Here is a 26,961-nt window from a genome sequence, read left to right as displayed (position 1 = left end):
ATAGCCCCAGATTCTTTTTCAGCAGTATTACTGCCTAGCCAGTTATTCCTCATTTTGTAATTATGCGTTTGATTTTTTCTTAAGTGTAATACTTTGCACTTGTCTTTATTCAATTTCTTTTGTTGATTTCAGACCAACTCTCTAATTTCTCAAGGTAATTTTGAATTCTAACCCTGTCCTTCAAATTGCTAGCAAACACTCATTACTTCATGTCATCTGCAAATTTTATAAACACACTCTCCACTCCATTGTCCAATCATTAATAAAAATGTTGAACAGTATCACACTTAGAACTGACCCCTGCAGAACACCATTAGATATGTCCCCACAGTTTGACAGCAAACCACTGATAACTTTGAATATGGTCATTGAACCAGATTTGCATCCACCTTATAGTAGCTAAATCTAGACCACATTTCCTTAGTTTACTTTTAAGAATGTCATGTGTGACTGTGTCAAAAGAGTTACTAAAAATCAAGATATATCTATTGCTTTTACCCATCCACCTTTCACCTGCCACACCCCACCCCAGAGAGGAGCAGAATGATAGAATATCAGGGTTGGGAGGGACCTCAGGAAGTCATCTACTCCAACCCCCTGATCAAAGCAGGATGAATCCCCAACTAAATCATCCCAGCTAGGGCTTTGTCAAGCCTGATCTTAAAAACCTCAAAGGAAGGAGATTCCACCACCTCCCTAGGTAATGCATTCCAGAAGAAAAGTCCTCCAAGTGGCATGGAGTGGCTGCAGGGGAAGCAGCCAATCAGAGGGGCTGCAAGAGTGGCCAGTCAGGGGCCAGGAGAGCCATATAAAAAGGAGCTGCAGAGACAAAGGCAGTCAGTTGTTGCAGGAGCTGGAAGAGAGAGGACCATGTTCCTGGCTGGCTGAAAGAGCAGCAGGACCATGGACAGCTCAATGCAGGGACCAGGGGCTCCTGGCTGGCTGTGGGGATTGAGCCAGAACTGAACCTAGGTAGGGCTGCAGGAAAACAGAGCCTCCAAGGAAAAAGCACGGGGGGAGGGGGCATGGTCCCATACCAGAGCCAAGAGAAGGTAAAGACTGTATATTCTGGAAGGGGTTTGTTCTGTTCCACCTACAGACAGTGTGTGTGTGTGTGTGTGTGTGTGTCTGCGGCTGAGTCACTGAAGAAACCATTGGCCAAGGACAGGAGACACTCACAAGATCTGGGTGCCCCGTTCCACAAACTGTGAGACTGCAGGTGCATGCACTTGACCAGTGTGAGGTGAGTGATGACCCTGTTACAGTAAATTTAATCATTTTCAGGGCTTGAGGTCTGTACAGTAAATAAGACACAGGCCACACATTGAACAGTGAGCAGAAAATAAAATATTGAATAGCTACACATTAAGTGAGTATTATCCACTCCGTGGACCAAATGATGCAGTGGTCCTATGGAAAAATAGAATGTGGTCATGTAATTAAAGACTAGTATAATGCATACACATGAGAGGGCTGAATTAAAGTTACACAGGCAACAAATAACCTTAAATTGTGGCATTTGCTAACCTTTGGTTGATTGACTCTGGCCCCTTAATGTTCTTCTCACATAATCTTGTGTGAAATAGGTTTACACAAGTTTTTTTCCCCCCAACCTTTAATGAGCTTGAATTGTGCATAGAATGAGTGTTACATATTCCCAAGGACAAAAGCCTTGGAGTAGCTGTGATTCCACATTCTTGTATTGTATTCTGAGTGTAAGTTGTGGGGGGTTTTTTGAGTCTGAAAAGGTCATTGTGGCAAGACCAATGCAACATCAGAATATTCTGTAATTGAAAATAAGCCTTTCTTGACTATTGTTGAAACCTGAATTTCTATGTTCATTGTATGGTAAAATTACATCTAACCACCCCTGAACAGAATAGCCTGGCCCCAAACAATAAATCTACCACCATGCAAGCAAGATCTTCTGGACGTTTCTCCAACCGTTAGTAATATCTCCACCTTATCCAAGATCAGTTTCAATCAGCTCTCCCATGAACTCCTCTACCTTGATCAGACAGGGAGAGGGTACTGAGACTGAATCCTGGGATCTGAAAGGATGGTCCAAATAGATCCAGGTTCTATTAACATACTGACATTACTGAAAACTCTGCCACTTTTCAATTCTGTGGCTTCATACACATTGAATAATAACACATGCCCATATGTAAATTCATATTTGTAAGAAATAATCCTTTTTATTTTTTTAAATTAGGTCAAAAGTAATTAAATGATACAATGGAACTATGTAAAGAACTGTCAAAAATGTAAACAACATGAGACCCCAACAAACAAACAAACAAAAGGAATGTAGCTGCTTCATAGCAAAGCAAGACATACAATGTAACCTACAAAATAACTATTGCTAGGTGAGTTCTGGAAGACTGCAGTTAACTAATTATTACTGTAACAAAAAATGTATCTATGGTTTGTAACATCTGAAATCCAAATATTCCATGTATTATGTTATGACATTAGAGAGCACATTAAGGACTTAGATACTATTATAATATAAATATGGAAAACATATGCACATTGATATTTCACGTAGGACTCTAGTTCAGTGAAATGGAGATACAAATGAATCCAGGCAAGCTCACCTGAGTAGCTGCAGACTGACAGGAAGAGGAGGAAGATGATGAGACAACAGGAATATCAGACTGGACAGCAGCCACAGTGGTAGCAGGAGTAAAAATCAGCTGGGAAGACAGAAAAAGAAAACTGAAGAATAGACAATTTACAGATAAAAACAAATAGTCAGGTAACAGTAAAACCTTGAAATTTATGAAAAAATGTTTTATAGTAGGGAGTAAAATGCATTACACTTAGGGATACATGAACTCTAATTTAAATTTTTGTTGTCTTTAACTCAACTTCCTATTTTTTTTAAGCAAATGTTTGTATCTCAAACTATACATTATATAAACATAAGTATTTTTAAAAAATTGTTCTGCATTTTAAGGATAATAATACTTATGTTGCCTTCATCCAATTGCCTCAAAAGAGGCTTACTTAATCTTTCTTCCATTTTACAGAGCAAGGAGGTGAACAGAGGCACAAAGTCAAGAAAGTAGAGTCAGATAAAGTTACGGAATGAAGCAGAAACAGAACCGGACACGTCTTGACTCTTAAGAGTCTGCTCAGACAACTGGACTACACTGTCTCAAAATGAATTTTCAAATTAGAGAATGTCATGTTTACTAACATAAATAAATGACTTTTCAAGTATACATTAAGTGTTTTGTGGGGAAAAAAGTGTCACAGCTAGAGACTTAAATCTCTGTTCGTTAAGAGAACGTATACCATACAGATAACACCAATGTAAGCTTCCCCAAAAAGCGCCACCAATATGTCTCAGTCATGACCTGCAAGGTCTTTCTCTAGGGACAGTTCAGACTCTGTCCATTCTATCCTCTCTAGAGCCAGGTGCTGAGATTGCCAATAAAGATTGCAAATGAGTTCTAATGGTGGAGGGGGGGGGGGGTTGGTGTTGTATATTTCAGTTCATCCCACTGCAAGAGCCAGAATAATTTGTAGGCGTAATACTAGAATTCCTCAGAAGAATTACTCTTGCAAAAAAGGCAAGAAAGAGTGCTTTTAAAGGATAGCCAAAGAGGTTGAGGAGGATAACCACTCTGAACTAAGCAGACGACATGTCTGTTAAAATGAGACCATGGAACAGTTAATTCAACAAACAAGGTTTCATAAACAAAAACGTAACGGCCCAAACCCAAGGTTATGATTCAGGAAAAAGTCTTCAAAATTGGGCCCTTTAACAGAGTCCTGTCCCTTTAAGGCCAAAGAAAGTAATGTGAGAGACCAGTCACCCCATTCCATGTGTCTAGGGATGGCAGAGGAAGGCTGAAGGACCACAAACAGCTCAGAGGAAGATCGTCTCAGAATAATTAGTGTCTGAAGGGGGCAGGGATAGGAAAACCCAGGTAATTGCTCTCGGTGGCAGCGGGAAGGCCCAGGCCCATCAGCCTTGTAGAGTGAGAGGAGCAAGGCTCTCCCTCCAGGTGTTTAGGATAATTAGACCCACATGGGAAAGGTCAAGGGAGTGGTCAGATGATGGGGATGGATGACTCAAAAAACAAAGGTTCCAAGCCCAGTCAGGGAGAGCTTGCTGAAGGGAGGATTTAGAGGATACACAGTCCCACAAGGAAGGTTGTGAAAAGCCCTGAACTAAACAGGGGAGTTTGCGGATGGAGGAAGCCAGCACTTGAAGCACACAATCGCAGAAAGGAGGACTTGGGGGCCCCGAACCTAGGGTTGGATGAAAAGGCAGCTCTTTTGAGAGCTGGGTTAATGTTTAATTAATTAGAACCCAAAAGAGTGAGAATATTGTTCCTAAAGACTTTGGAGTGTAAATGAATTGTATTTGGAAACTGAGGTAGGGGACTGCACTGAGATGCCATGCTGCATGAGTGTGTGCTTGGATACTAAAGAGACATGAAAGCGTATCTTCCGCACTTTCCACATCACATCTGAATCTCCCAAGATTCAGTAAATAGCTGCTCTCAAATATCTAAAAGGGAACTGAAATGAAAAACTGCTGATATTTTATTACTGCTGTACACTACAATACCTTACATTATTTACTTGAGTGTCAAATGTTGAAATACCAATATCACTGGCATTGGGGGGAAAAAAACCTAAGTAAATTAGCTGTTCACAATAGCTAGACAACACATACTGAAAAGTTAAATAGACATACATGTTGTGACGTTATCTGATTAAAATATGACCATGCAAATCATCGTTGCTACCACAGTTGTATAATTGCAGCAAATCTTATACAAAGTGTAACACGTGGCCAGAAAGGGTTAAGCATTCTACAGGCTACATGAACCAGAGTCAACCAGTAGAGACGTGTTAGAAAAGTATGTGAATGGTAATTAGGGCCACTCCGTGCTAGATAGGCTAGAACTTTGAAATGCAAACCTGTATTGTTAAGAATTGGATGTGCCCCATTCTTTGCAGTTCACCCTAATTGAGTAACTCCAGTGTGGCTCCCCTGGGACTCTGGTCACACATGTATATATTGTGTCTTTTTCCATCCTATTCAATACATTAGGTATCCACCATTAGCTTTACACATCAGTCTCTTTGAAACTCCTTTTATTTATTTTTTTGCAAATTGGAGACAGCTCCTTCCAGGTGTCCACAATACACTGGTAGCATATACTAGATTGCTGCATCTATGGTTTTAACTACTTTCTTAATAAGTATGTAGGAAATTTAATAGGATAAGAAAAAGCTCTACCAGGGTGTACCTATATTGTTTTACAAATCTCAGGGGGATGAGGGGATTTTTCCTAAATATAATTATAGGTCCCAATTGTGCGAGTCTTAGGCATGTACACCGGACCCTCACTAGAACGTGGGATTTGGGATCCATGCGTTATAGCGGGGACCACGTTAAAATTAATTGCAATTAAAGTAATTAAATTTGGGATCCATGGCCGCGACTGCGCTGTATGCAAATTCGTGCTGTATAGACACGCATTCTCGCGAGGGTCCGGTATACTTAACTTCATACACTGTGAGTAGTCCCACTAATATCAAGAGCCCCTATTATGGAATGCGATCTGAAGTCAGTGGGGAGTACTCAGTGCACAAAGCACATGCATAAGCCTTTGCAGGACCTGGGCCATAGGTTGTATGTAAACAGAAATAACTCTGGCCCTACACCAGCACTGAATACAACCTGGATGGATCTGTGCACTTGTGCAGAGCCCCAATGCCTTTGGTGAGGCTCTGCACAAGGGCAGGGGTCTGCCCATGCAAAGCTCATTGCAGGATGGGAGCCTGTATTTGCACTGTGAACAGCATTAAATTTTTTTAAATCTCCATAATTAAGGTTTTACAACAGTCATCTTTTTTTTACTGTAGAATTATTCAAACTTTGAAAATTACCCTTTGTTTAAAAACATGAAAATACAACACTGACAGGAAGTTGCAAAAATCAAATGAATCCCATATGAATCTTAACAGAATGAAATCTATAGACACAAGTCAGTCTCCAGAGGCAATACTCCATCAAAGCATATTCTTAGTTAAATGTGAGAAAGCTTTAATCAAGAGCCTGTGAACTCTGATGTTAGAAACACGTTAGAACAATCTGCTGGGAATACAGACAGCTACGGTATGTCTCGTCATATATCCACTAAACAAGGACAGATGTTCTTGTCCTATTTTACAAATGTTCATCATCTCATCAAATAACATTGAGCTGTTTCTAAAGCAGAATTTCTTTTTTCTGCTCTCAAAGGACTAAGCAGTCCCTTTGTCTCTGTGGCTCACTGTACTCTAAGACAGGGGCGTGCAAACTTTTTGGCCCAAGGGCCACATCAGGATGCAAAAATGTATGGAGGGCCGGGTAGGGAAGGCCGTGCATCCCCAAACAGCCTGGCCCCTTCCCCCCTCAGAACCGCCGACCCATCCAATCCCTGCTGCTCCTTGTTCCCTGACCACCCCCTCTCGGGACCCCCCGCTCCTAACCGCCCCCCCCGGACCCCACCCCTTATCCAAACCCCCTTTCCCCCCAAAACTTCTGCCCCATCCAACCCCCTGCTCCCTGTCTGCCCCCCGGGACCCCGTGCCCCATATCCAACCCCCCAGCCCCGGCCCCCTTACCATGCCGCTCAGAGCAGCATGTCTGGAGCCACACTGCTCAGCTGGAGCCAGATGCACTGCCCTGCATAAGCGCGCAGCCCTGCCACGCACAGCACTGCCAGTGCAGCAGCGTGGCTGTGGGGGAGGAGAGACAGCAGGGTAGGGGGTCGGGGGCTAGCCTCCCCAGCCAGGAGCTCAGGGGCCGGGCAGGATGGTCCCGTGGGCCGGATGTGGCTCGCGGGCCGTAGTTTGCCCACCTCTGCTCTAAGAACTATTTATGTACAAAAATAAGCTACCAAATTCCCAACACTACCTGAAGCTAAAGATACCTGAATCATTTACAAACAAAACAGTAAAACTTCCAAAATTAACTGTGAACACGGCAACTTGTGAAACTTACCATTTGTGCTCGGAGGTACATTTGAGCCTGGCTTGCACTCAGCGTAGGAGAAGTGCTCCCCAGCAACATAGTCTGTTGGGTTATACTGCTGCTAGTAGTGTTGGAGGTCTGTGAACGGCTTATTAATTGTGGAGGTGTAGGAGAGGTGGAAAGGTTAATCTAAGGAAGTAAAAATGTTACTTTGGTCATGGCCCTTCATCCTAGGTTTTAAAGTCAATCAGCCTTACCAAGCACATCAAGGCAGTGGTAGCATCCAAGCTGTAAAGACTTCAGCAATATTTTGATCCAAAAAGCGTATGACTGCTACAGATTCTCATCAAAATAAGTCAGCTACTGTGTGAACGCTCATGCAGTACCTTCTTTTATAAGTAGCAATATTAATGTGGCAGTATTACACATTTTCATTATAATAATGCAATTTACATGCAGCCATGCTTGGGCAGTTCAATCCATGAATTGAAGAGTTACTTGTCACCATAAGTTTTATTTTTAGTTTTGCATTGAACATGAAACAGAAATAGCTAAAGCATACACAATACAGAAATGTGTGGTCTGTCATTAGTTTAAGGCACCAATTCAAAACAGTGGCATCAATAATCCACACTGCAACACGATCTACTCCTTTTCTCACACCTTAATATTCATGTGGTGCCCCTGTCTAAATTAGGATGGAAAACAAGGAGTTATTTACATATCACTATAGAGGTGCATGTTTATATAAATGAAGTAAACAACAAAAGCAGAGTTCATACAGGTAAATTTTCAAATGAAGAAATTCACAGTATTTTAGTAAAATTGTAAACTAGTGAAGATAAAGAAGAATGTGAAAATGTTGGCTTAAAATTTCACAGTGTCAGAGATAACTTGCTTCAAAGAATTGTGAATTGGCATAATTCACCTGGATACAGATTCTAAATAATTAATGAATCGTGTGTACATAAGAAAAAAAAAAGTAAATGTGGTGCTTAGGTTGCATGAATGTCATTTGGAGGAAGACAAAGCCATTACAAACAAATCCTTAAATACCATTGCCAATTTAAAGTTTACATTGTGCATTGTATTCTTCACATGAAAATGCATAATTCCCAATAATGAATGTTTGGTTTAATGTAAGCATTCTTAATGAATGATAAACTGTCATTGTTGGATCAATAGGTGTTTTTGTGAGTTGTGAATGGAAGTTCTAGCTAAAGAATGAATGCATTGGAGAAGACAGCAATTAATTTATTATGGTTGAACAGAAACAAAAACTAATTAGTTAAAAGGTTATTTAACTATGGATAATTTACCAGAGTTACCACGAAATGAAGAAAAGATAGCATAGTTTTCATCTAATGACGCCAGTTGTTTGTACTATCCAAAGAATTACACTTATTTTATGCTAAATGGCCTTAGAACGTTAAAAGTCAAAGACTTAGTGTGAAGTGTAGTTGTAGCTGTGTCAATCCCAGGATATTTAGAGAGATAAGGTTGCTCTCTCTAAATACTTAGTAGTCTATTATAATTGTTAGTAATCCAACCAATTATTATAAATTAGTTTAATATAAAGTGAGTTACTACAAAGTAAAAAATAAGATTAGCAGTTCAGAATTAAGCTCGTAACTATGAAAAACATTAGGATACAAATATTTTGCAAGCATAGTAATCTGTCACATCTAGTTTTTCAAAGCTATTCCATTATACAATATTCAAAAGTGGAACGTATTGAAACAGTTAAATCTGTCTTCCTGAGACTTACGATTTTTTTTTACTTTGAAGATATTACACTTTCCGGCATCACCACATTAAAATTTTGCTATTCTTGTATTGGTTTTCAAAGAATCAGAATCTTCAAATTATGTGTAATCGCTTGTGTGATTTCTGTATACCGTTATCATGAATGCATACACAAACCAAGTAGTTATACGAGAAGATGGCCAGATATACTTAATTGGCCAATTTGTATACCTAAATGTCATTGTGCATTTAAATTGAACAACGACAAATACCTAGTGTTTCAAAATTAGAAATGTGAAATTTGATGCAACAGCGAGCTTCTGAGATTTTGAAAAATTAAACCTTATGTTTACTTTAATCTGTTCCTCAGCATTTCCAATTAACAGATGCAAGTTAACAGACTGACAAGCACTTGTGTAATAGCTCCCCACTAAACACATGTATTTTATGAGACCATAACTGCAAAAAGCCTTATGTCATACAAATAAGATGTGGCATTTTAAAGGAACAGCATTGAAAATCTGTAATTGTAGAGGCCAAACAAAGTGTTTCTATTTTTGCACTACACCAGTGGTTTTCAATCCCTGGGGTTCCACAGACTATGTCTAAGGGCTCCGCAAAAGGCTGTGGCTACCATTCAACAGTGGTTTTCAACCTGGAGTCTGCAGACTGTCTAAGACTTCCAAATGGGTCCACACCGCCATTTGAAATGTTTTTAAGGGTCCGCAAATGAAAAAAGGTTGAAAACCACTGCACTAAACACAGTGGCCTGTAATCAATAAATAACAATTGGGTATTTGTGTACTTTAACACTGTGCCTCAATCAGAATCTGAAACAATAATTAGTATAAAGGGTAATATTGTGGAAACTGATTAATCTGAACAGCTACCAAATAGAAACTTACTGAATGTGGTACAACCCAGAAATTAATATTTTAAGAAAAATATTAACATTTGGGTGTCTAAAGTGAAGTGCCTAAATCCATATTTAGGCACAACTAAAAGTGGTCTACTCTTTTAAGGTGCTAACTACCCATAACTTGCTCAGCAGCTCTGAAGATCAAGCTACCTTTATTTAACTACCCACATATAGGTTTAGGTTCCTAATTTTAGATTTTCAAATTTGAAAATTTTGTCCAATAACTGTAAAATATTATGCAACTTAATGTTAAATTATGCTTCCTAGAAATTGTACTTAGTGTTTTTTTTAAGAAAAAGGTTGAGATTTTCAAAGGGAAACTGGGCAACTAACTATCTTGGATTCCTTTGAAAATCCCAGACTAATTGGGGTACTAGTTTAAACACAAGATGTCCTTTTAGAGGAGTGTATCTTACATTAATTAATGATTCTATGATCTAATACATCTTTTTACCTCTAACTACTACAGTCTCATTATATACCTACTTCTCATTATGTTGCAATAATTTTAGTCAGATTTATTTATTTTAAACATGAAAAATGTTTTCTTTACAAGAAGTTGCATTATAGGCTAGGCTGGGATATAGAACCTTGTTTGATTACATACCGAGGTCTGTGACATGCTTGACTGCTGAGTGACGCTCCCAGTAGGTGATGCACACTGCCTTCCACCCGACAGGCTTGCCTAAATAGCAAGAATATATGTTAAATACGTCAGCTAAGCAGAAATAAAAAATGCTTAAACAGATATTATTACATGAGCCAACAGAAACTCACCTCTAGTTTTACCCTTTCTCTGAATTACCAGTAAAAATAAATACATTTTACCTAGTAGAGTTAGGGATATGTTTACAGCACAGTGCATTCCAAACTATGGGTCCTAAACTGCATGGTGCCCAATGTCCTCAATTCTCTCTATTGTTGGCTACCTTTGAATCTGTTTACAAATATTCGCTTTTATTTGCATGGCAATCTTGTTTTGCTTTTGGGGGTGAGAGGAGGGTTAGCTGCAATGTGGATAACAGCCTAAAACATATCTGAACAGCAAGGAAACAGGATCCACTTTCTAATTAAGAATACAATCCCACTATATTTACTCACATGAGACGTCCTCCATATATTTTAATATGTTCTCACATGAGTAAGCATTACCAAGTCAAGTCCTGTGTGGACTATATTTAATTGTTTTAAAGTCAAGATCCTTTATTGAACATGGATGCAACATCAGTTACCTTCTTCTGAGTCATCTCAATTATAGGTTGAGATCATATGACTATCTCAGGCAATCAGCGTGGAAGAGGTACACGACTGTGATCCAGCAACTCCCGAGTCCTAATCCTATGTCTGACAAAATAAAGCTGTCTAGCCTTGAGGTCTTTAACTCTTCATGTCTCAGCCTCTCCATGTGTAAAATGATAATTACCTCTCTCACCAGGGTACTGTTCCCTTTCCAATAACCATTGAGGTCAATGGAAGTCTTTCCATTGACTTTAATGAGCATTGGAGAAGGCTTATTGTGATGATTAATGCTAAGGCCTCTACAAATGGCATTGTCTTGTACTTTCTTTTCCAATTTCAGAATTACAACTAAGGTTTATTGTAACTTATTATGTACCCATATTCCTCGGCGTGATTCGTTAAAATTAAGTACCAAAATAAAATAAAAAACACTAATTATTTTTATTTTATCTGTATTAAGGACCATTATGTTCCTTCCCCTGCATCCATATTTTGGGAAGGGGGGGTCGAGGGTTGGAGAAGTTTGGATTTTTCCTATTAACATCATTAAGTCCTTTATTTTACCAAAATGCACTATACAGATAATTATATAATATGTGTAATGGACACCCAGAGCATAGGATGGGCACCTTCTGAGATTCTTACAAAACTAAAAATATTCAAGTGGGTTTGCAGTCCACACAGAGACAATTAAAAAAGAATAAAGTCACTAAAATACTACAATAAATTATTGTGAGATATTTAGACATGCACAATAAAGCTGTTGTTTATGTTTGGTAATGGTTTATGTTTTTCATCCTAGAGTATTAGTTTTACACATGACCCTGGGAGCCCACATTGCAACTGGCAGAGGACCCATCATACTGTAGTTCATATCAGGCCTCACACACACACTACCCACAATGCACTGGTGTCATAATAAGTATCTAAATGGTGTCTTGTAAGGTATTATATGTAAACTGATGACATGCGGTTCCAAAATCATTGTGTGATATGTACAGTTTGTGTACTAAGCGTTGTGTGTGTGTACTGGAAATATGGGCTTGGGAGGCAGTGCATACACTAAACAAAGGAACGTGGATTTGCCTGTCTCACCATCTTGATTGCAGGCAAAGGACAATGAAAGTAAATTTACGTATAAGGTAAACAAAGCCATCAAGCTAACAAATGGAAGGAGGAGGTTAGTGAGCTCACCAGGGGACAGAACCTGTACCTAGGATGCGTTCCTGGCTCTTAAGGCAGAGACAATGGGCTTTGGGTAACATAAGGGGAGCAAAAAGACTTTTAAACTATCCATTATATAAGGGACATAGCGTACAGTACCCTTTCAGCCTGTGAAAGTTGGATCCTGTCATCCGAAAGGTTGGGGATGCTGGTAACCTGATATAAGTAAGAAAACTGCTTAGGCAAAGATTGTATCCTGCTAAAATTAAGGTTTAGTCAATATAAAGTATGTTTTGTTTTGTATATAACCATACCTGTCTCCTTCTCTTGCTTAGAATATCACTAAAGTCTCTTCTTTGTTAATAAACTTTTTCTAAGTTTTACTATGAATCATCTCAGTGCCATTATACTGAAATAAATGAAAGTCTTCAGCTAAGTAAACAGGCTAATATGTACACTGTCTCTTTGGAGGAAGAAAACTTAATAATTTCTGTGAGTGTCTAGTGAGAGAGACCACACACAGAGGGAGGAACTCAGGTTCACTGATTATTACCTGCAAGGCAAGATTAACGCTGGCAGAGTCTTGAGGAGTTTGCTGGTGAAGCAGACAAGTTGCTTTGGCAGAGAGCGGGGACACAGTTTAATCTCCAGCAAAACTCACTCTTGCTGAGGCAGCGGGGTAACATGGTGGCTCACAGTTCTGGATGTCCTAAGCAGAACATCACAACATATTTAAGTCTCACCTGTGGAACAGCTGCCAGACTCTGAAACTGGGTACTGCTTAAGTGCTGCTGTTGTAGAGCAGCAGTCTGCAGCATTAAATGCTGCTGTTGGGCTGCATACATCTGCTGAAGATACTGAGCAGCTGAGCTAGGGGGACGATGCAAGGCCTGTTGAATAACCTGCAATATACCAATAAGTAACAAATCACAATTACAAAATACTGGGGCTGCCAAGCGATTAAAATAATTAATTATGATTAATCACACTGTTAAACAATAATAGAAAATCATTTATTTAAATATTTTTGGATGTTTTCTCCATTTTCAAATATATTCATTTCAGTTACAACACAAAATACAAAGTGTAGAGTGCTCACTTTATATTTTTCATTACAAATATTTGCACTATAAAAAACAAAAGAAATAGTATTTTTCAATTCACCTAATACAAGTACTCTAGTGCAATCTCTATCATGAAAGTTGAACTTACAAATGTAGAATAATATACAAAAAAAAACTGAATTCAAAAATAAAATAATATAAAACTTTAGAGCCTACACGTCCACTCAGTCCTACTTCAGCCAATCGCTAAGACAAACAAGTTTAGTTACAATTTGCAGGAGATAATGTTGCCCGCTTTTTGTTTACAATGTCACCTGAAAGTGAGAACAGGGGTTCTCATGGCACTGTTATAGCCAGCGTTGCAAGATATTTTCGTGCCAGATGTGCTAAATATTCATATGTCCCTTCATGCTTCAACCACCATTCCAGAGGATATGCATGCATGCTGATGATAGGTTCTGCTCGATAACAATCGAAAGCAGTGTGGACCGACGCATGTTCATTTTCATTATCTGAGTCAGATACCACCAGCAGAAGGTTGATTTTCTTTTTTGTGGTTCAGGTTCTGTAGTTTCTGCATAGGAGTGCTGCTCTTTTAAGACTTCTGAAAGCATGCTCCACACCTCATCCCTCTCAGATTTTGGAAGGCACTTCAGATTCTTAAACCTTGGGTCTAGTGCTGTAACTATCTTTAGAAATCTCACATTGATACCTTCTTTGCATTTTGTCAAATCTGCACTGAAAATGTTCTTAAAATGAACGTGTGCTGGGTCATCATCCAAGACTGCTATAACAATAAATATATGGCAGAATGCATGTAAAACAGAACAGGAGACATACAATTCTCCCCAAAGAGTTCAGTTACAAATTTAATTAACGCATTCTTTTTTTAATGAGTGTCATCAGCATGGAAGCTTGTCCTCTGAAATGGTGGCCGAAGCATGAAGGGGCATATGAATGTTTAGCATATCTGGTACGCAAATACCTTGCAATGCCAGCTACAAAAGTGCCATGCAAATACCTGTTCTCACTTTCTGGTGACATTGTAAATAAGAAGAGAACAGCATTATCTCCTGTCAATGTAAACAAACTTGTTTGTCTGAGCGATTGGCTGAACAAGAAGTAGGACTGAGGGGACTTGTAGGCTCTGAAGTTTTACATTGTTTTTGAGTGCAGTTATGTAACAAAAAAAACCCCACAAAACTATATTTGTAAGTTGCACTTTCACTACAAAGATTGCACTACAGTGCTTGTATGTGGCGAACTGAAAAATACTATTTCTTTTGTTTATAATTTTTACAGGGCAAATATTTGTAATCAAAAATAATATACCCTTTGATTTTAATTACAACACAGAATACAATATATATGAAAATGTAGAAAAAATCCAAAATATTTAATAAATGTTAATTGGTATTCTATTGCTTAACAGTGTGATTAAAATTGGTATTAATCGTGATTAATTTTTTTGAGTGAATTGCGTGAGTTAACTGCGATTAATTGACAGCTCTACAAAATACTCAACTATTTTAATCTTGTTAGTGCTATAATCGAAGTTCACCATTGCAAGAAAATAAAAAAACAAACACTCCCCCACTCCCTGAACACCTGCATAACACTAAACTTTCTACATAATTAATGTTCAAGTGAATTATAGATTGTAACTAACACACACATTATGGTCTACAGTATAAGCCTGTTCTTTGACAATCCACATTATATAGCACGTTTCAGCTCAGTTGTTCCCAAATCACTTTACAAATAAAATACATACTATACAGCCCTAATGAAATGCTGGCTCTTCTGATGTAAATGACAGATAAGCAGATAACTGGCACTAAGAAACGTTGCACAACAGCCGGGATCAGAAAGAAAAGACTGGCAAGAACGCTGGGGCAACCTTCTACATCTACTCTTCAAAATCGTGTCACGGGACCTTTGGGATAAAATTCTAGCTCCAATGAAGTCAATGGGAGTTTTACCACTGACTTCAATGAAGCCAAGATTTCATCATTAATGTCTATGCACATTGGTTTTTAAAGGTCTCATCAGAAAAAGCTCACATACAACCTTACAAAATACATGGTACACAATTTATCTATGCAAAAGACCAGAGAGCAGAGCTGACCCTTGTCATGACAAGGCGGTGGTTCCAGGGAATCTAGATATTTCATCCGCTCCACTACTTATGATCGTGATAACAAATCTAGTCTGTATAGTGTAAGATTGAAATCAGCAGCACAGTTTCTACCACTGAAAGTTTTGTAAACAATGAATATTTCATGAAAACACTCAAACAACCCAGACAGTGAGAACCAGAAGAGAAAGAATGAAACTTTTAACTTACTAGCATGCAGCACTGCCCGATTTATTTTTATAAGCCAATACTGTTGCTTATGTTTGAGTTTTTAAATCAGTAAACATTGTTTATGAATTTCTTTCTATTTCTCTCTACACTACATCAGAGGTTCTCAACCTTCTGAGCCCCCCCCCCCCCCCAACATTCTATAATAACTCCCTGGCCCACCTGTGCCACACAACTGTTTTTCTACATATCCAGTAGATTAAAAGCCAGGGCCAGCGTTAGGGGGTAGCAAGCAGGGCAGGGGCACAGGGGGCCCAAGTTGCTCGGGCTTCGGCTTCAGCCTCGTATGGCGAGGCTTGGGCTTCGGCTTTGTGCCCTGGGCTCCTGCAAGTCTAACACTGGCTTTGCTCTTTTATTTTGGAGGCCTCCCTGAAACCTGCTTGTGGCCCCCTGGGGGTCCCGGATCCCTGGTTGAGAACCTCTGCTCTACATCACAGCCAAGTACCTGTACAGCATGTCGGTCGGAGCCACTGTAGACAGATATCTGTGGTGGTTGTGTCCGAGAGGAGGAGGTGGTGGTGATGGTAGTTGTACATGCGGAACATGTTGTTGCATTGGATTCATTCTCCATAGCAGTGCAATGTTCTTTCAGTCTGGCAGGAAATTCAAGCAGTTCATTTATACTAGTACATGATGTACTGAATTTAAAGAAAAAAAAATCTAAAAATCTAAAATCCAAAGAAATAATCATGGACAATTTATGTTAATTCCTAAGAAAAGGACTCATTGTATATCACTTGTGGACAGGCAGACATAGTTTTAAGCTTGTGAAGGTATTCTATTTCAAATTATTAGGTATAATACATTTAAGATACATCAAAAACTACATCAATAAACTACTATTTTAGGAATCACTGTCAAAACTGAATACCACCAAGCTACACATTATATCACCATCCTCCAAAGAAGCACAGTGGGAAAGCCACTGGCTACTTACATCATGCACCTACACCAAGATAAAGTTTCTGAAAAAAAGTAATTGGTGGTTTACTTTTGCCCTCTGGAGACAAGACTGTGGGAAATTTGCTTTTACTTCTTTGCTGCCTTATGCAGAAGAGCAGCGTTGTACGAAGGGAATCTTCTTATCTATTCTGGCCTCTCCTTATCCACCATCTGAAATACAGATTCCATTCACTTAATGTAGATCTCCTCAGCTTTCCTTTCTTTCTTCTGTAGAACTTGACTTCTCTTCATAGAAGCTGTGTTTAAAATTTAAGTAAACTCACTATGAGTTTCTGGTGGAGTTAATATTTTTGTTCCATTTTCTGTTTCAATATGGTCAGAGCAACAATAAAGAGCAGGGCTACTATTTTTGGAAGGAGTAGGATCATAGGAGAACATACTTTTTCTTTTACTTTATGTTTTTAAGAGAAGGTAGCAGACCATAGAAAGCAGTCCTTCAGGAAGTTGCAGTATACTGCAGACAAACAGCATTGCTGAGAGCATAACAAAGCTCTGTAGAGTGCTATCTTACAGCACATAACTTGTAATAATCAATAAATTCTAACAAACATGTGACAATCTAAGACTTGTCACTATGCTGCTTGCCATGACCATTGGGAACCTCATTGCAGTAGTGGGAAAATAACGCAGAATTCTTGCTCCAAAAGCATAGGCCTCCTACTACTTGAACTGAAAGAGAATCTCCAGCTGTAAAATGGGAATAATGATACTTGTTTGCAAAGTGCTTAGAGATCTACTAATGAAAAACGATATGTAAGAGTTAGGTACAGTGTCATCATCATTAGGTGTTATGTATAGGGCTTATAGTACAAAGCTGATCAGTTCTGATACTCTCCAGCAGAGGACAACACCCCTATGTGCACATGCCAGTATCATTCAATATTAAGAAAAAAATGTAACAGGTAAGAAGGCAATGAATATAAAGGCAAACTTTACAGTATTGTATCTCCCTCCTGTGCAGGATCTTGGGTGCACTTCAATGAAACATTTATATTTAAAATTTCTCTTTCCGATTTGAGCAGAATCTTATGTAATTCAACTAAGTTATTAATATAGGGAATCACTCTGGATGTTTAATTTTCATAATTGATAAGTATTTTGAAGGTATAACACTGGCTGTGTGTGATGCATCTGCCTCTAGTGGCTGATCCACAAGAGGCCAACAGGCTATGATTTCTGCAAGATAAGAGTTACTCCTTTATCTTAAATGGTCCCACTTGCTCAAAAAGAGCTTTATTACGCTCCCAACTTTCCCTAGCATTCATTTGTTGAAAATTAATGCAATAATTATGTGAAGAAAATATACTATAATTATGCAGAGTTTTTGTTATGTTTAGTTTGAGATCCAATCTTAAACCCACTGGGTGCATAACTCACTCAAATCAACCCTGCTCTTGTGTTTGTTGCCACTGATTATGTGGACAGGGCTTAACAGAACAGGGTCCTTCATTGGTGGCACCTAGGTACAAACAGTACAGTACAAACAATAGTAATGGAAGCAACATGTGGACATTTTATGTGTGTGTGAAAGAAAAAGAGAACATTATCTTCTCTATTAATTGGTTGCAACATAGAAAGAACTACAGGTATTTCATTAGCTGACAGATAACATGATCTTTTGTTAGCTCAAGTGACAGAGACCTATCATTTTTGAGAAATTTGTATTTTGGGGGCTGAAGAGCCTGGAATCCAGAATCAGTTCAGCAGGTGGGTGATGATTTATGACAGAGGATAACCTCTCCATATTGAAGGTTGAAACCAAAGTCCCTTTATAGGACTGACTTGATCCCATTGGGATAGAGTTGCTACACAAGAGATCTTACAGTGGCACAGCTACCTCGGTACAAGCTCTCTAGTGTAGACACAGCCTTAGACTAGAATTTGGAGCAACCCAAGCAACTAAGTGAACCCATAAAATTACCAGATGACAGAGGCATCAAACACCAAGAATCAGTAGAACAATAGGTTTCAGAGTAGCAGCTGTGTTAGTCTGTATCCGCAAAAGGAAAAGGAGTGCTTGTGGCACCTTAGAGACTAACAAATTTATTTGAGCATAAGCTTTTGTGGGCTACAGCCCACTTCATCGGAGACATGCAGTGGAAAATACAGTAGGACGATTTTATATACACAGACAACATGAAACGATGGGTGTTACTATACACCCTATACTATAAGGAGAGTGATCAGTTAAGGTGAGCTATTACCAGCGGGAGAGAAAAAAGACCTTTTGTAGTGATAATCAAGATGGGCCATTTCCAGCAGTTGACAAGAACGTATGAGGGACAGTGGGGGGGGGGGGTAAACATGGGGAAATAGTTTTACTTTGTGTAATGACACATCCACTCCCAGTCCTTATTCAAGCCTAATTTAATGGTGTCCAGTTTGCAAATTAATTCCAATTCAGCCGTCTCTCGCTAGAGTCTGTTTTTGAAGTTTGATCACAAACCCAAGTAAAGCTTAACAGAGTCCTTGAAACTGCCTGATGAGGCCGAGCCACCCCAGCAGTCTCCACCCTCCCCCATCCTTAGGCCGTGCCCTCAGCAGACTGACCTGTGGTAGAAACACCCCTTTCCTCCCCCCCCCCCCCCCCAGCTCCTGCCACTGCCCTCTCCGTGCCACCACACACCTTACGGCAACCACACTGCTGCCCCAAGACACCCACCCCACGACCCCAGCGCTATACCGCCTCCCACCACGACGAGGCCACCTCTGGGCCAGGCCACCCACCGCCGCCCCCTCAGGACACCCACTGTGCCACCGCCCCCACAGTGCTGTCCCGTGGGGCGGGCTGGCCAAGACGGGGCCCCTGGTGGGGGCAGCGCGGCGGGCAGGAGCCCTGGAGCCAGGAGGTGCCCATGGCCCAGCGATGCCCTGCCTGGCACCCGCTGTCAGACGGGATAGGGGAACGGCTCCCTGCATGAGGCTAGCCCAAGGTCGCCGCGTTATCAGGTCCCAGTTCCCGGCCCGGCCCCGCCCGCTTTCCCCTCCCCCCATCCACCCCAGCGGGACCGGATTCGCCTCGAACGAATTACTCACTCCGCTTCCGCCATCTTCTCTCCTCCCTCACGGGGAGGCACCGCGCATGCGCTCCGCCGCCGGGAGGTCGGAGTCGGGGGGGAAGGGGGAGTTGTGAGCCCCCGGCTCCAGACGTCCCGCCCCGCGGCCCCGCGGCCCTCCTTGGAGCTGTGCGGGCGCTCCGAGACTGTGCTGCGAGCCCTGCTCCCCTCACGCTGCCCAGCCGGCACAGCGTGTGTTGTCCATAAGCTTCTCCTTAGTCGCCACAGACTGAAAGCGGGAGTGGGAGGCGGAGGGCTAATAGCCGTGGCCCAGGGTCGTGGGAGTTTCTAGGGGACTGTTACCATTTAATCAAAAAGGAAAGGAGGACTTGTGGCACCGTAGAGACGAACGAATTTATTTGAGCGTAAGCTTTCGTGAGCTACTTTCCCACTGTGTTTTCCGCCGAATGCATCCGATGAAGCGAGCTGTCGCTCACGAAAGCTTATGCTCAAATACATTGGTTAGTCTCTAAGGTGCCACAAGTCCTCCTTTTCTTTTTGCGAATACAGACCAGCACGGCTGCTACTCTGAAACCTGTCGTTTTAATCAAGTCCTGTATCCCAAAATTGCCTCCAGCCAGGGCCCATGAAAGGTTATCACGGGTCATGGTAAAATGGTGGCCGCGCTTTAGCCCAACACAATGGCACTCCCTCCAGTCCTCCTCCCCAGGGTTTGTTTTTGGAAAAACCTAAAGAGTACACAGGAGGCAGGCTGGTCAGAATTAGAGGGTACCTAGAGCACGGCCCTGAGCCAGGGAAACCTGGATTCCCTTCCCATCCCCACCCTGCTTGGCTCACACCGGGCACGTCACTTGAAGGCCTGATTTTCAGAGGTACCAGCCTTCACATCTCCCCCAGAAATTAATGAGACCTGCAAGAGGTCGAGAACTCTCAAAATCTTTGCTCTCAGTTTCCCCCTTGTTAAATCTCTATAATTAACTGTTTCTATCAGAGATGTTGTGAGGGCTAAATTAGTTAACATTTGTAAACCACTTTAATCTGTAAGTATTTTAAGATCCTGGGATAGAAGGCACTATAGAAATGCAACTAATTTATTTTTAGTGTTGAACAAATATATATCATATATTAATTTCCCCTTTGATACCACACATTCAATGATGATGTTGTGACTCATGACCACATTGGGTTGTGTTATGACATTTTCACACCAAGACAATGACTGCATAATAACAACATGTCATCACCTTGCATAGTGTCATGCTAATTCAGTAATCAACTTAATTCCACCAATCACATTCAAAAAAGCAGTAACCTATGGTACAAATGACACCTTCAAACATAATGCCACACAACATAATCAGTGAAATCAATGGGGCTAAGTATGTGCCTAACTGTTTGTAGGATTGGGACCAATGTAAGGTAGTTACTCAAGATATGACTACGCAGCAAAGAAAAACCCATGGCTGGCCCATGCTAGCTGACTTGGGCTCATGGAGGCTTGGGCTGGAGCCCAGGCTTTATAGAGTGACCAGATAGCAAGTGTGAAAAATTGGGATGGGATGGGGGGTAATAGAAGCCCATATAAAAAGAAGCCCCAAATATCGGGACTGCCGCGATAAAATGGGAACATCTGGTCACCCTAGGGCTTTAGGACCCTGCAGGGCGGGAGGGTCCCAGAACTCTGGCTTCAAACTGAGCCCATAAATTTACACAGTAATGAAACAGCCTGGCAGCTTGAGCCCAGTGAGTACAAGTCAGCTGGCATAGGCCAGCCACCAGTTTTTCTTTGCTGTGTAGACATACCCTCACTGTCCTGCAGAGAACAGTGAGTGCAGCCATTTATGGACTGGTTTCAGAGTAGTAGCCGTATTAGTCTGTATTCACAAAAAGAAAAGGAGGACTTGTGGCACCTTAGAGACTAACAAATTTATTTGAGCATAAGCTTTCGTGAGCTACAGCTCACTTCATCGGATGCATTTGGTGGAAAATACAGAGGGGAGATTTATATACACAGACAGAGAACATGAAACAATGGGTTTTATCATACACACTGTAAGGAGAGTGTGGTGTGTGGTTGCTTGTGAGTATTTGCTTCAGGTTGGGGGACTGTCTGTAAGCAAGGACTGGCCTGTCTCCCAAGATCTGTGAGAGTGGTGGGTCATCCTTCAGGATAGGTTGTAGATCCTTGATGATGCATTGGAGAGGTTTTAGTTGGGGGCTTAAGATGATGGCTAGTGGCGTTCTGTTATTTTCTTTGTTGGGCCTGTCCTGTAGTAGGTGACTTCTGGGTATTCTTCTGGCTCTGTCAATCTGTTTCTTCACTTCAGCAGGTGGGTATTGTAATTGTAAGAATGCTCGATAGAGATCTTGTAGATGTTTGTCTCTGTCTGAGGGGTTGGAGCAAATGCAGTTGTATCTTAGAGCTTGGCTGTAGACAATGGATCGTGTGGTGTGATCTGGATGAAAGCTGGAGGCATGTAGGTAGGAATAGCAGTCAGTAGGTTTCCAGTATAGGGCGGTGTTTATGTAACCATTGCTTATTAGCACCGTAGTGTCCAGGAAGTGGGTTTATGGACTGTGTGTAAAATTATAGGGTGAAGAAGTTAAAAAAAAAAAGTTACCCTTCATATTTTCAGTAAATACGTTGTGAAAATTTTAAAAATCAGTTCTTTTAAAAAACTTTAAAATGACATTTTAGAATTTTTTTTAAATGTCCATATTTTTAGCAGGTATAGTGGTACTGTATCTATCAAAGCTGTGCATGATTTTAATCACTGTCTGCTGCCAGAGAACTGTCTTTCATTCTGAGCCTGATCATGCAAGGTGCTAAACATCTAGATTCCAAGAGCCCTCAATTCTCACTGGGTGAAATCCAGATGCCATTGAAGTCAATGGGAGTTTTGCCGTTTATTTCAATGGAGTCAGGATTTCATCCATTCACTTCAAAGGAAGTTGAGGGTATTCAGTACTTTCTAGGAGGTGCTTAGCACCTCACAGGATATGGGCCTGATTTTGTATCCACTGATGTCAGGGATGAGGAGGGTCTTTTCATTGACTTCAGTGGAAGCCTGAATGGGCCACAGCCACACTAAGAATGCCACACTTAGGGCAGACTGCAAGAAATACGTCAGACAATCCTCCAAACTGGCAGTTTATTCTATAATTTTATTAATCAAGCCAGTAACCAAACAACTTCTGCAATGCCACACTGGTTAACAAGAAGCCAACCATAGTCACCTTTTGGAAATCCTGGATTGCATATAGACAGCCAAGTCGAGTATAGAGAGGGGTTACTGAAAACCTAATTCACCATATGAGAGATTGGTCCTTTTGGATTGGTTAGACACTTATCCCCAGGTCAATATGAGTCTCATTAATCATGCTGGTGCCAATCTTTTAGTAACGAAAGCTAAAGATTTAATAATAAAAGGAAAAAGAAAGCAGAGGGTTACAAATGGTTAAAAGATCAATATACATACAAGTGACTTCGAGCGTTCAGAGTTCAGGATCACAGCAGTGATGGAATAAATTGCTGGCTTGTAAAAGTCTCTCTGGAATCTTCCCAACAGGTCAGAATCGAAAGGCAGCTTAGATGTAAAGTCTGCTGAAGTCTTTCCATGCATTTTCCAGAGTATTCAAATAATTATTTGGAAGATCTCCATCTTACAACTTATACTTTCCTTGTTCAAAGTTTAAGCAGACTTAGCATGGCAGGATCAGGCCCGGGGCTTGTCTTTTATAGCTAGGACCCTACCAATTTCATGGCCATGGAAAATGTGTCAGGGACCATGAAATAAGCCCTGCCCCATGAAATCTGATCTTCTCATGCTGCTGGGAGTGCCCCAGCTGGGGACTCTTAGCTGCTAGTCTGACAGGCCAGGGAGAGACAGGACTTGTCACATTCCCTTGCACCTCCGCTTTTGGTGGGGAGATCAGACCCACCTCCAGAGGCAGAACAGAAGTGAAGGTGATATACCCTCACTTCTGTGCTTTAGCAGCTTCAGGACTCGGCCCAGGGCTTTCACCCTGGTGGCTTCTGCCTAGGCTCGGGGATCCCACACCCTCCCCCCCCCCCCCAGGGCTCTGGGCACCTGGGCTTGGGGCTTCTGGCCCCCGTGGCTGTAAATGGAGCTTCATCACACATTTGGGGGGCCCCCAAATTGGCCAGGAGCCCTGTGTTAATCTGCCAGAGGACTAGTAGCTAGGAGCCCCCAGCTGAGGTGCTCCCAGCAGTTGGGACCCAGCTCTGGGAACCTCCTCTAGCTTCAGGAAGGTTGGTAGCTGCTACCTTCAGAGCCCAGCTCTGAAGGCAGTATAGAAGTGAGGGTGGCAATCCTGTGACAACCCTACAACAATTTTCAAGCCCCCCCCACCCCCACTCCAATTATCCCATTTTGGGTTGGATGTAAACATCTGAAATCGTTAAATTGACTAATTTTTAAACCCTCTGGCCGTGAAATTGACCAAAATGGTCCCTGAATTTGGTAGGGCCCTATTTATAGCTTTTCTAGCAGGCTGACAAACCTCCTAACAGAAATTGTCATCGCAGGGTCTTCCCCCGAGAAAGAATAGGTCATGCATATATTATGTGGACCATTTCTTTGAAGCTAGTCTTCTACTTCCTATGCATACCCAGGTAAACTAGTTACACTTATTCACATAAAGCAATTAGCTGGTCCTTCATTATAACTAGGGCTGTCAAGTGATTAAAAAAATTAACCATGATTAATTGCGTGATTAAAAAAATTAATCATGATTAATCGCACTATTAAACAATAATAGAATATCATTTATTTAAATAGTTTTGGATGTTTTCTACATTTTCAAATATATTGATTTCAGTTACAACACAGAATACAAAGTATACAGTGCTCACTTTATATTTATTTTTGATTACAAATATTTGCACTGTAAAAAAGAAAAAGAAATAGTATTTCAATTCACCTAATACAAGTACTGTAGTGCAATCTCTTTAGCATGAAAGTTGAACTTACAAATGTAGAATTATGTACAAAAAAATTGCATTCAAAAATAAAAGAATGTAAAATTGTAGAACCTGCAAGTCCACTCAGTCCTACTTCAGCCAATGGTTAAGACAAACAAGATAAGTTACAATTTTCAGGAGATAATGCTGCCTGCTGCTTGTTTACAGTGTCACCTGAAAGTGAGAACAGGTGTTCACGTGGCATTGTTGTAGCCAACGTTGCAAGATATTTACATCCTAGATGCGCTAAAGATTCATATGTCCATTCATGCTTCAACCACCTTTTCAGTGGACATGCATCCATGCAGATAACGGGTTCTGCTCAATAACAATCCAAAGCAATCCATGTTCATTTTCATCTTCTGAGTCAGATCCCACCAGCAGAAGGTTGATTTTCTTCTTTGGTGGTTCGGGTTCTGTAGTTTCCGCATCAGAGTGTTGATCTTTTAAGGCTTCTGAAAGCATGCTCCACACCTCATCCCTCTCAGATTTTGGAAGGCACTTCAGATTCTTAAACCTTGGGTCGGTTAGAAATCTCACATCGGTACCATCTTTGCATTTGTGAAATCTATAGTGAAAGTGTTCTTAAAATGAACATGTGCTGAGTCATCATCCGCAACTGCTATAACATGAAATATATGGCAGAATGCGGGTAAAACAGAGCAGGGGACATACAATTCTCCCCCAAGGTGTTAAGTCACAAATTTAATTAACACATTATTTTTTTAACGCGTGTCATTAGCATGGAAGTATATCCTCTAGAATAGTGGTTCTCAAAGCCGGTCCACCGCTTGTTCAGGGAAAGCCCCTTGCGGCGCAGGCCATGGGACGTGCTGGCCGCCCTTCCTGCAGCCCCCGTTGGCCTGGAGCAGCAAACCGCGGCCAGTGGGAGCCACGGTCAGCCGAACCTGCGGACATGGCAGGTAAACAAACCGATCTGGCGCACCAGTGGCTTTTCCTGAACAAGCGGCAGACCGGCTTTGAGAACCACTGCTCTAGAATGGTGGCCGAAGCATGAAGGGCCATATGATTGTTTAGCATGTCTGGTATGTAAATACCTTGCAATGCCAGTTACAAAAGTACCATGCAAATGCCTGTTCTCACTTTCTGGTGACATTGTAAATAAGAAGAGAACAGCATTATCTCCTGTCAATATAAGCAAACTTGTTTGTCTAGCGATTAGCTGAACAAGAAGTGGGCCTGGGTGGACTTGTAGGCGCTGAAGTTTTACATTGTTTTGTTTTTCAGTGCAGTTATGAAACAAACAAAAAATCTACATTTGTAAGTTGCACTTTCACAACAAAGAGAATTGGAAAATACTATTTCTTTTGTTTATCATTTTTACAGTGCAAGTATTTGTAATAAAAAATAATATACATTTTGATTTCAATTACAACACAGAATACAATGTATATGAAAATGTAGAAAAACATCCAGAACATAAGAATGGCCATACTGGGTCAGACCAAAGGTCCATCCAGCCCAGTATCCTGTCTACTGACAGTGGCCAATGCCAGGTGCCCCAGAGGGAGTGAACCTATCAGGTAATGATCAAGTGATCTCTCTCCTGCCATCCATCTCCACTATCTGACAAACAGAGGCTAGGGATACCATTCCTTTCCCATCCTGGCTAATAGCCATTAATGGACTTAACCTCCATTAATTTATCCAGTTCTCTTTTAAACCCTGTTATAGTCCTAGCCTTTACAACCTCCTCGGGCAAGGAGTTCCACAGATTGACTGTGCACTGAATGAAGAAGAACTTCCTTTTATTTGTTTTAAACCTGTTACCCATTAATTTCATTTGGTGGCCCCTAGTTCTTATATTATGGGAACAATTAAACAACTTTTCCTTATTTACTTTCTCCACACCACTCATGATTTTATATACCTCTATCATATCCCTCCTTAGTCTCCTCTTTTCCAAGCTGAAAACTCCTAGCCTCTTTAATCTCTCCTCATATGGGACCCGTTCCAAACCCCTAATCATTTTAGTTGCCCTTTTCTGAACCTTTTCTAATGCCAGTATATGTTTTTTGAGATGAGGGGACTACATCTGTAGGCAGTATTTAAGATGTGGGCGTACCATGGATTTATATAAGGGCAATAAGATATTCTCCATCTTATCTCTATCCCTTTTCTATCTAAAATATTTAATAAATGTCAAGTGGTATTCTATTGTTTAACAGTGCATTACAACTGTGATTAATCTCGATTAATTTTTTAAATTGCAATTAATTTTTTTAGTTAAACACGTGAGTTAACTGCAATTAATCAACAGTCCTAATTATAACATAGTTAAACTGAAGACAATGTAGATAATATTATTATTTTCCTGCAGTATCCTACATCTTTGGTTTTAAGGTTAACTGGACATAGTTGCATACATAATTAAAGTAATTAAGTAATAAAGGAAATTAGCATCTACAAACTAATCTAGTTACATTGTTAAACTTCTAACAAGATATAGGTAAACACAGACACAATACATTTGGCATCTACCTTTGATTTC

The 26,961-nt window shown here is 40.7% G+C and overlaps 1 protein-coding gene and 1 long non-coding RNA gene across 15 annotated transcripts in view; one reads left to right on the top strand and one right to left on the bottom strand.

The window, feature by feature from the left end:
• The window catches only part of PHC3 (polyhomeotic homolog 3), a 100,759-nt gene extending 81,059 nt beyond the window's left edge, over positions 1–19,700 (bottom strand). For 3 of the 14 annotated variants that reach the window (XM_043493014.1, XM_043493025.1, XM_043493026.1), the window contains exons 1-7: positions 19,485–19,606; positions 15,931–16,123; positions 12,800–12,958; positions 12,216–12,272; positions 10,261–10,338; positions 7,019–7,177; positions 2,601–2,699 (exon numbers count right to left, since the gene is read on the bottom strand). In XM_043493014.1, the coding sequence (XP_043348949.1) occupies positions 2,601–2,699; positions 7,019–7,177; positions 10,261–10,338; positions 12,216–12,272; positions 12,800–12,958; positions 15,931–16,123; positions 19,485–19,498 (759 nt within the window). In that variant the 5' untranslated portion in view covers positions 19,499–19,606. Of the gene's footprint in view, positions 1–2,600; positions 2,700–7,018; positions 7,178–10,260; positions 10,339–12,215; positions 12,273–12,799; positions 12,959–15,930; positions 16,124–19,484 lie in introns of all 14 variants that reach the window. The other 11 variants (XM_043493016.1, XM_043493015.1, XM_043493022.1 and 8 more) reach the window with 9 other exon arrangements.
• LOC122455951 lies at positions 843–4,758 on the top strand. The gene is made up of 4 exons (XR_006274492.1): positions 843–1,243; positions 2,216–2,369; positions 2,552–2,761; positions 3,036–4,758. It is a non-coding gene; the product is annotated as an uncharacterized LOC122455951 (long non-coding RNA).
• Positions 19,701–26,961: the final 7,261 nt, after the last annotated feature.

The sequence above is a fragment of the Dermochelys coriacea genome, chromosome 9 (assembly GCF_009764565.3).
Source record: "Dermochelys coriacea isolate rDerCor1 chromosome 9, rDerCor1.pri.v4, whole genome shotgun sequence".
In the NCBI taxonomy this organism is placed as follows: domain Eukaryota; kingdom Metazoa; phylum Chordata; order Testudines; family Dermochelyidae; genus Dermochelys; species Dermochelys coriacea.
This window is presented reverse-complemented; position numbering and strand designations above follow the sequence as displayed.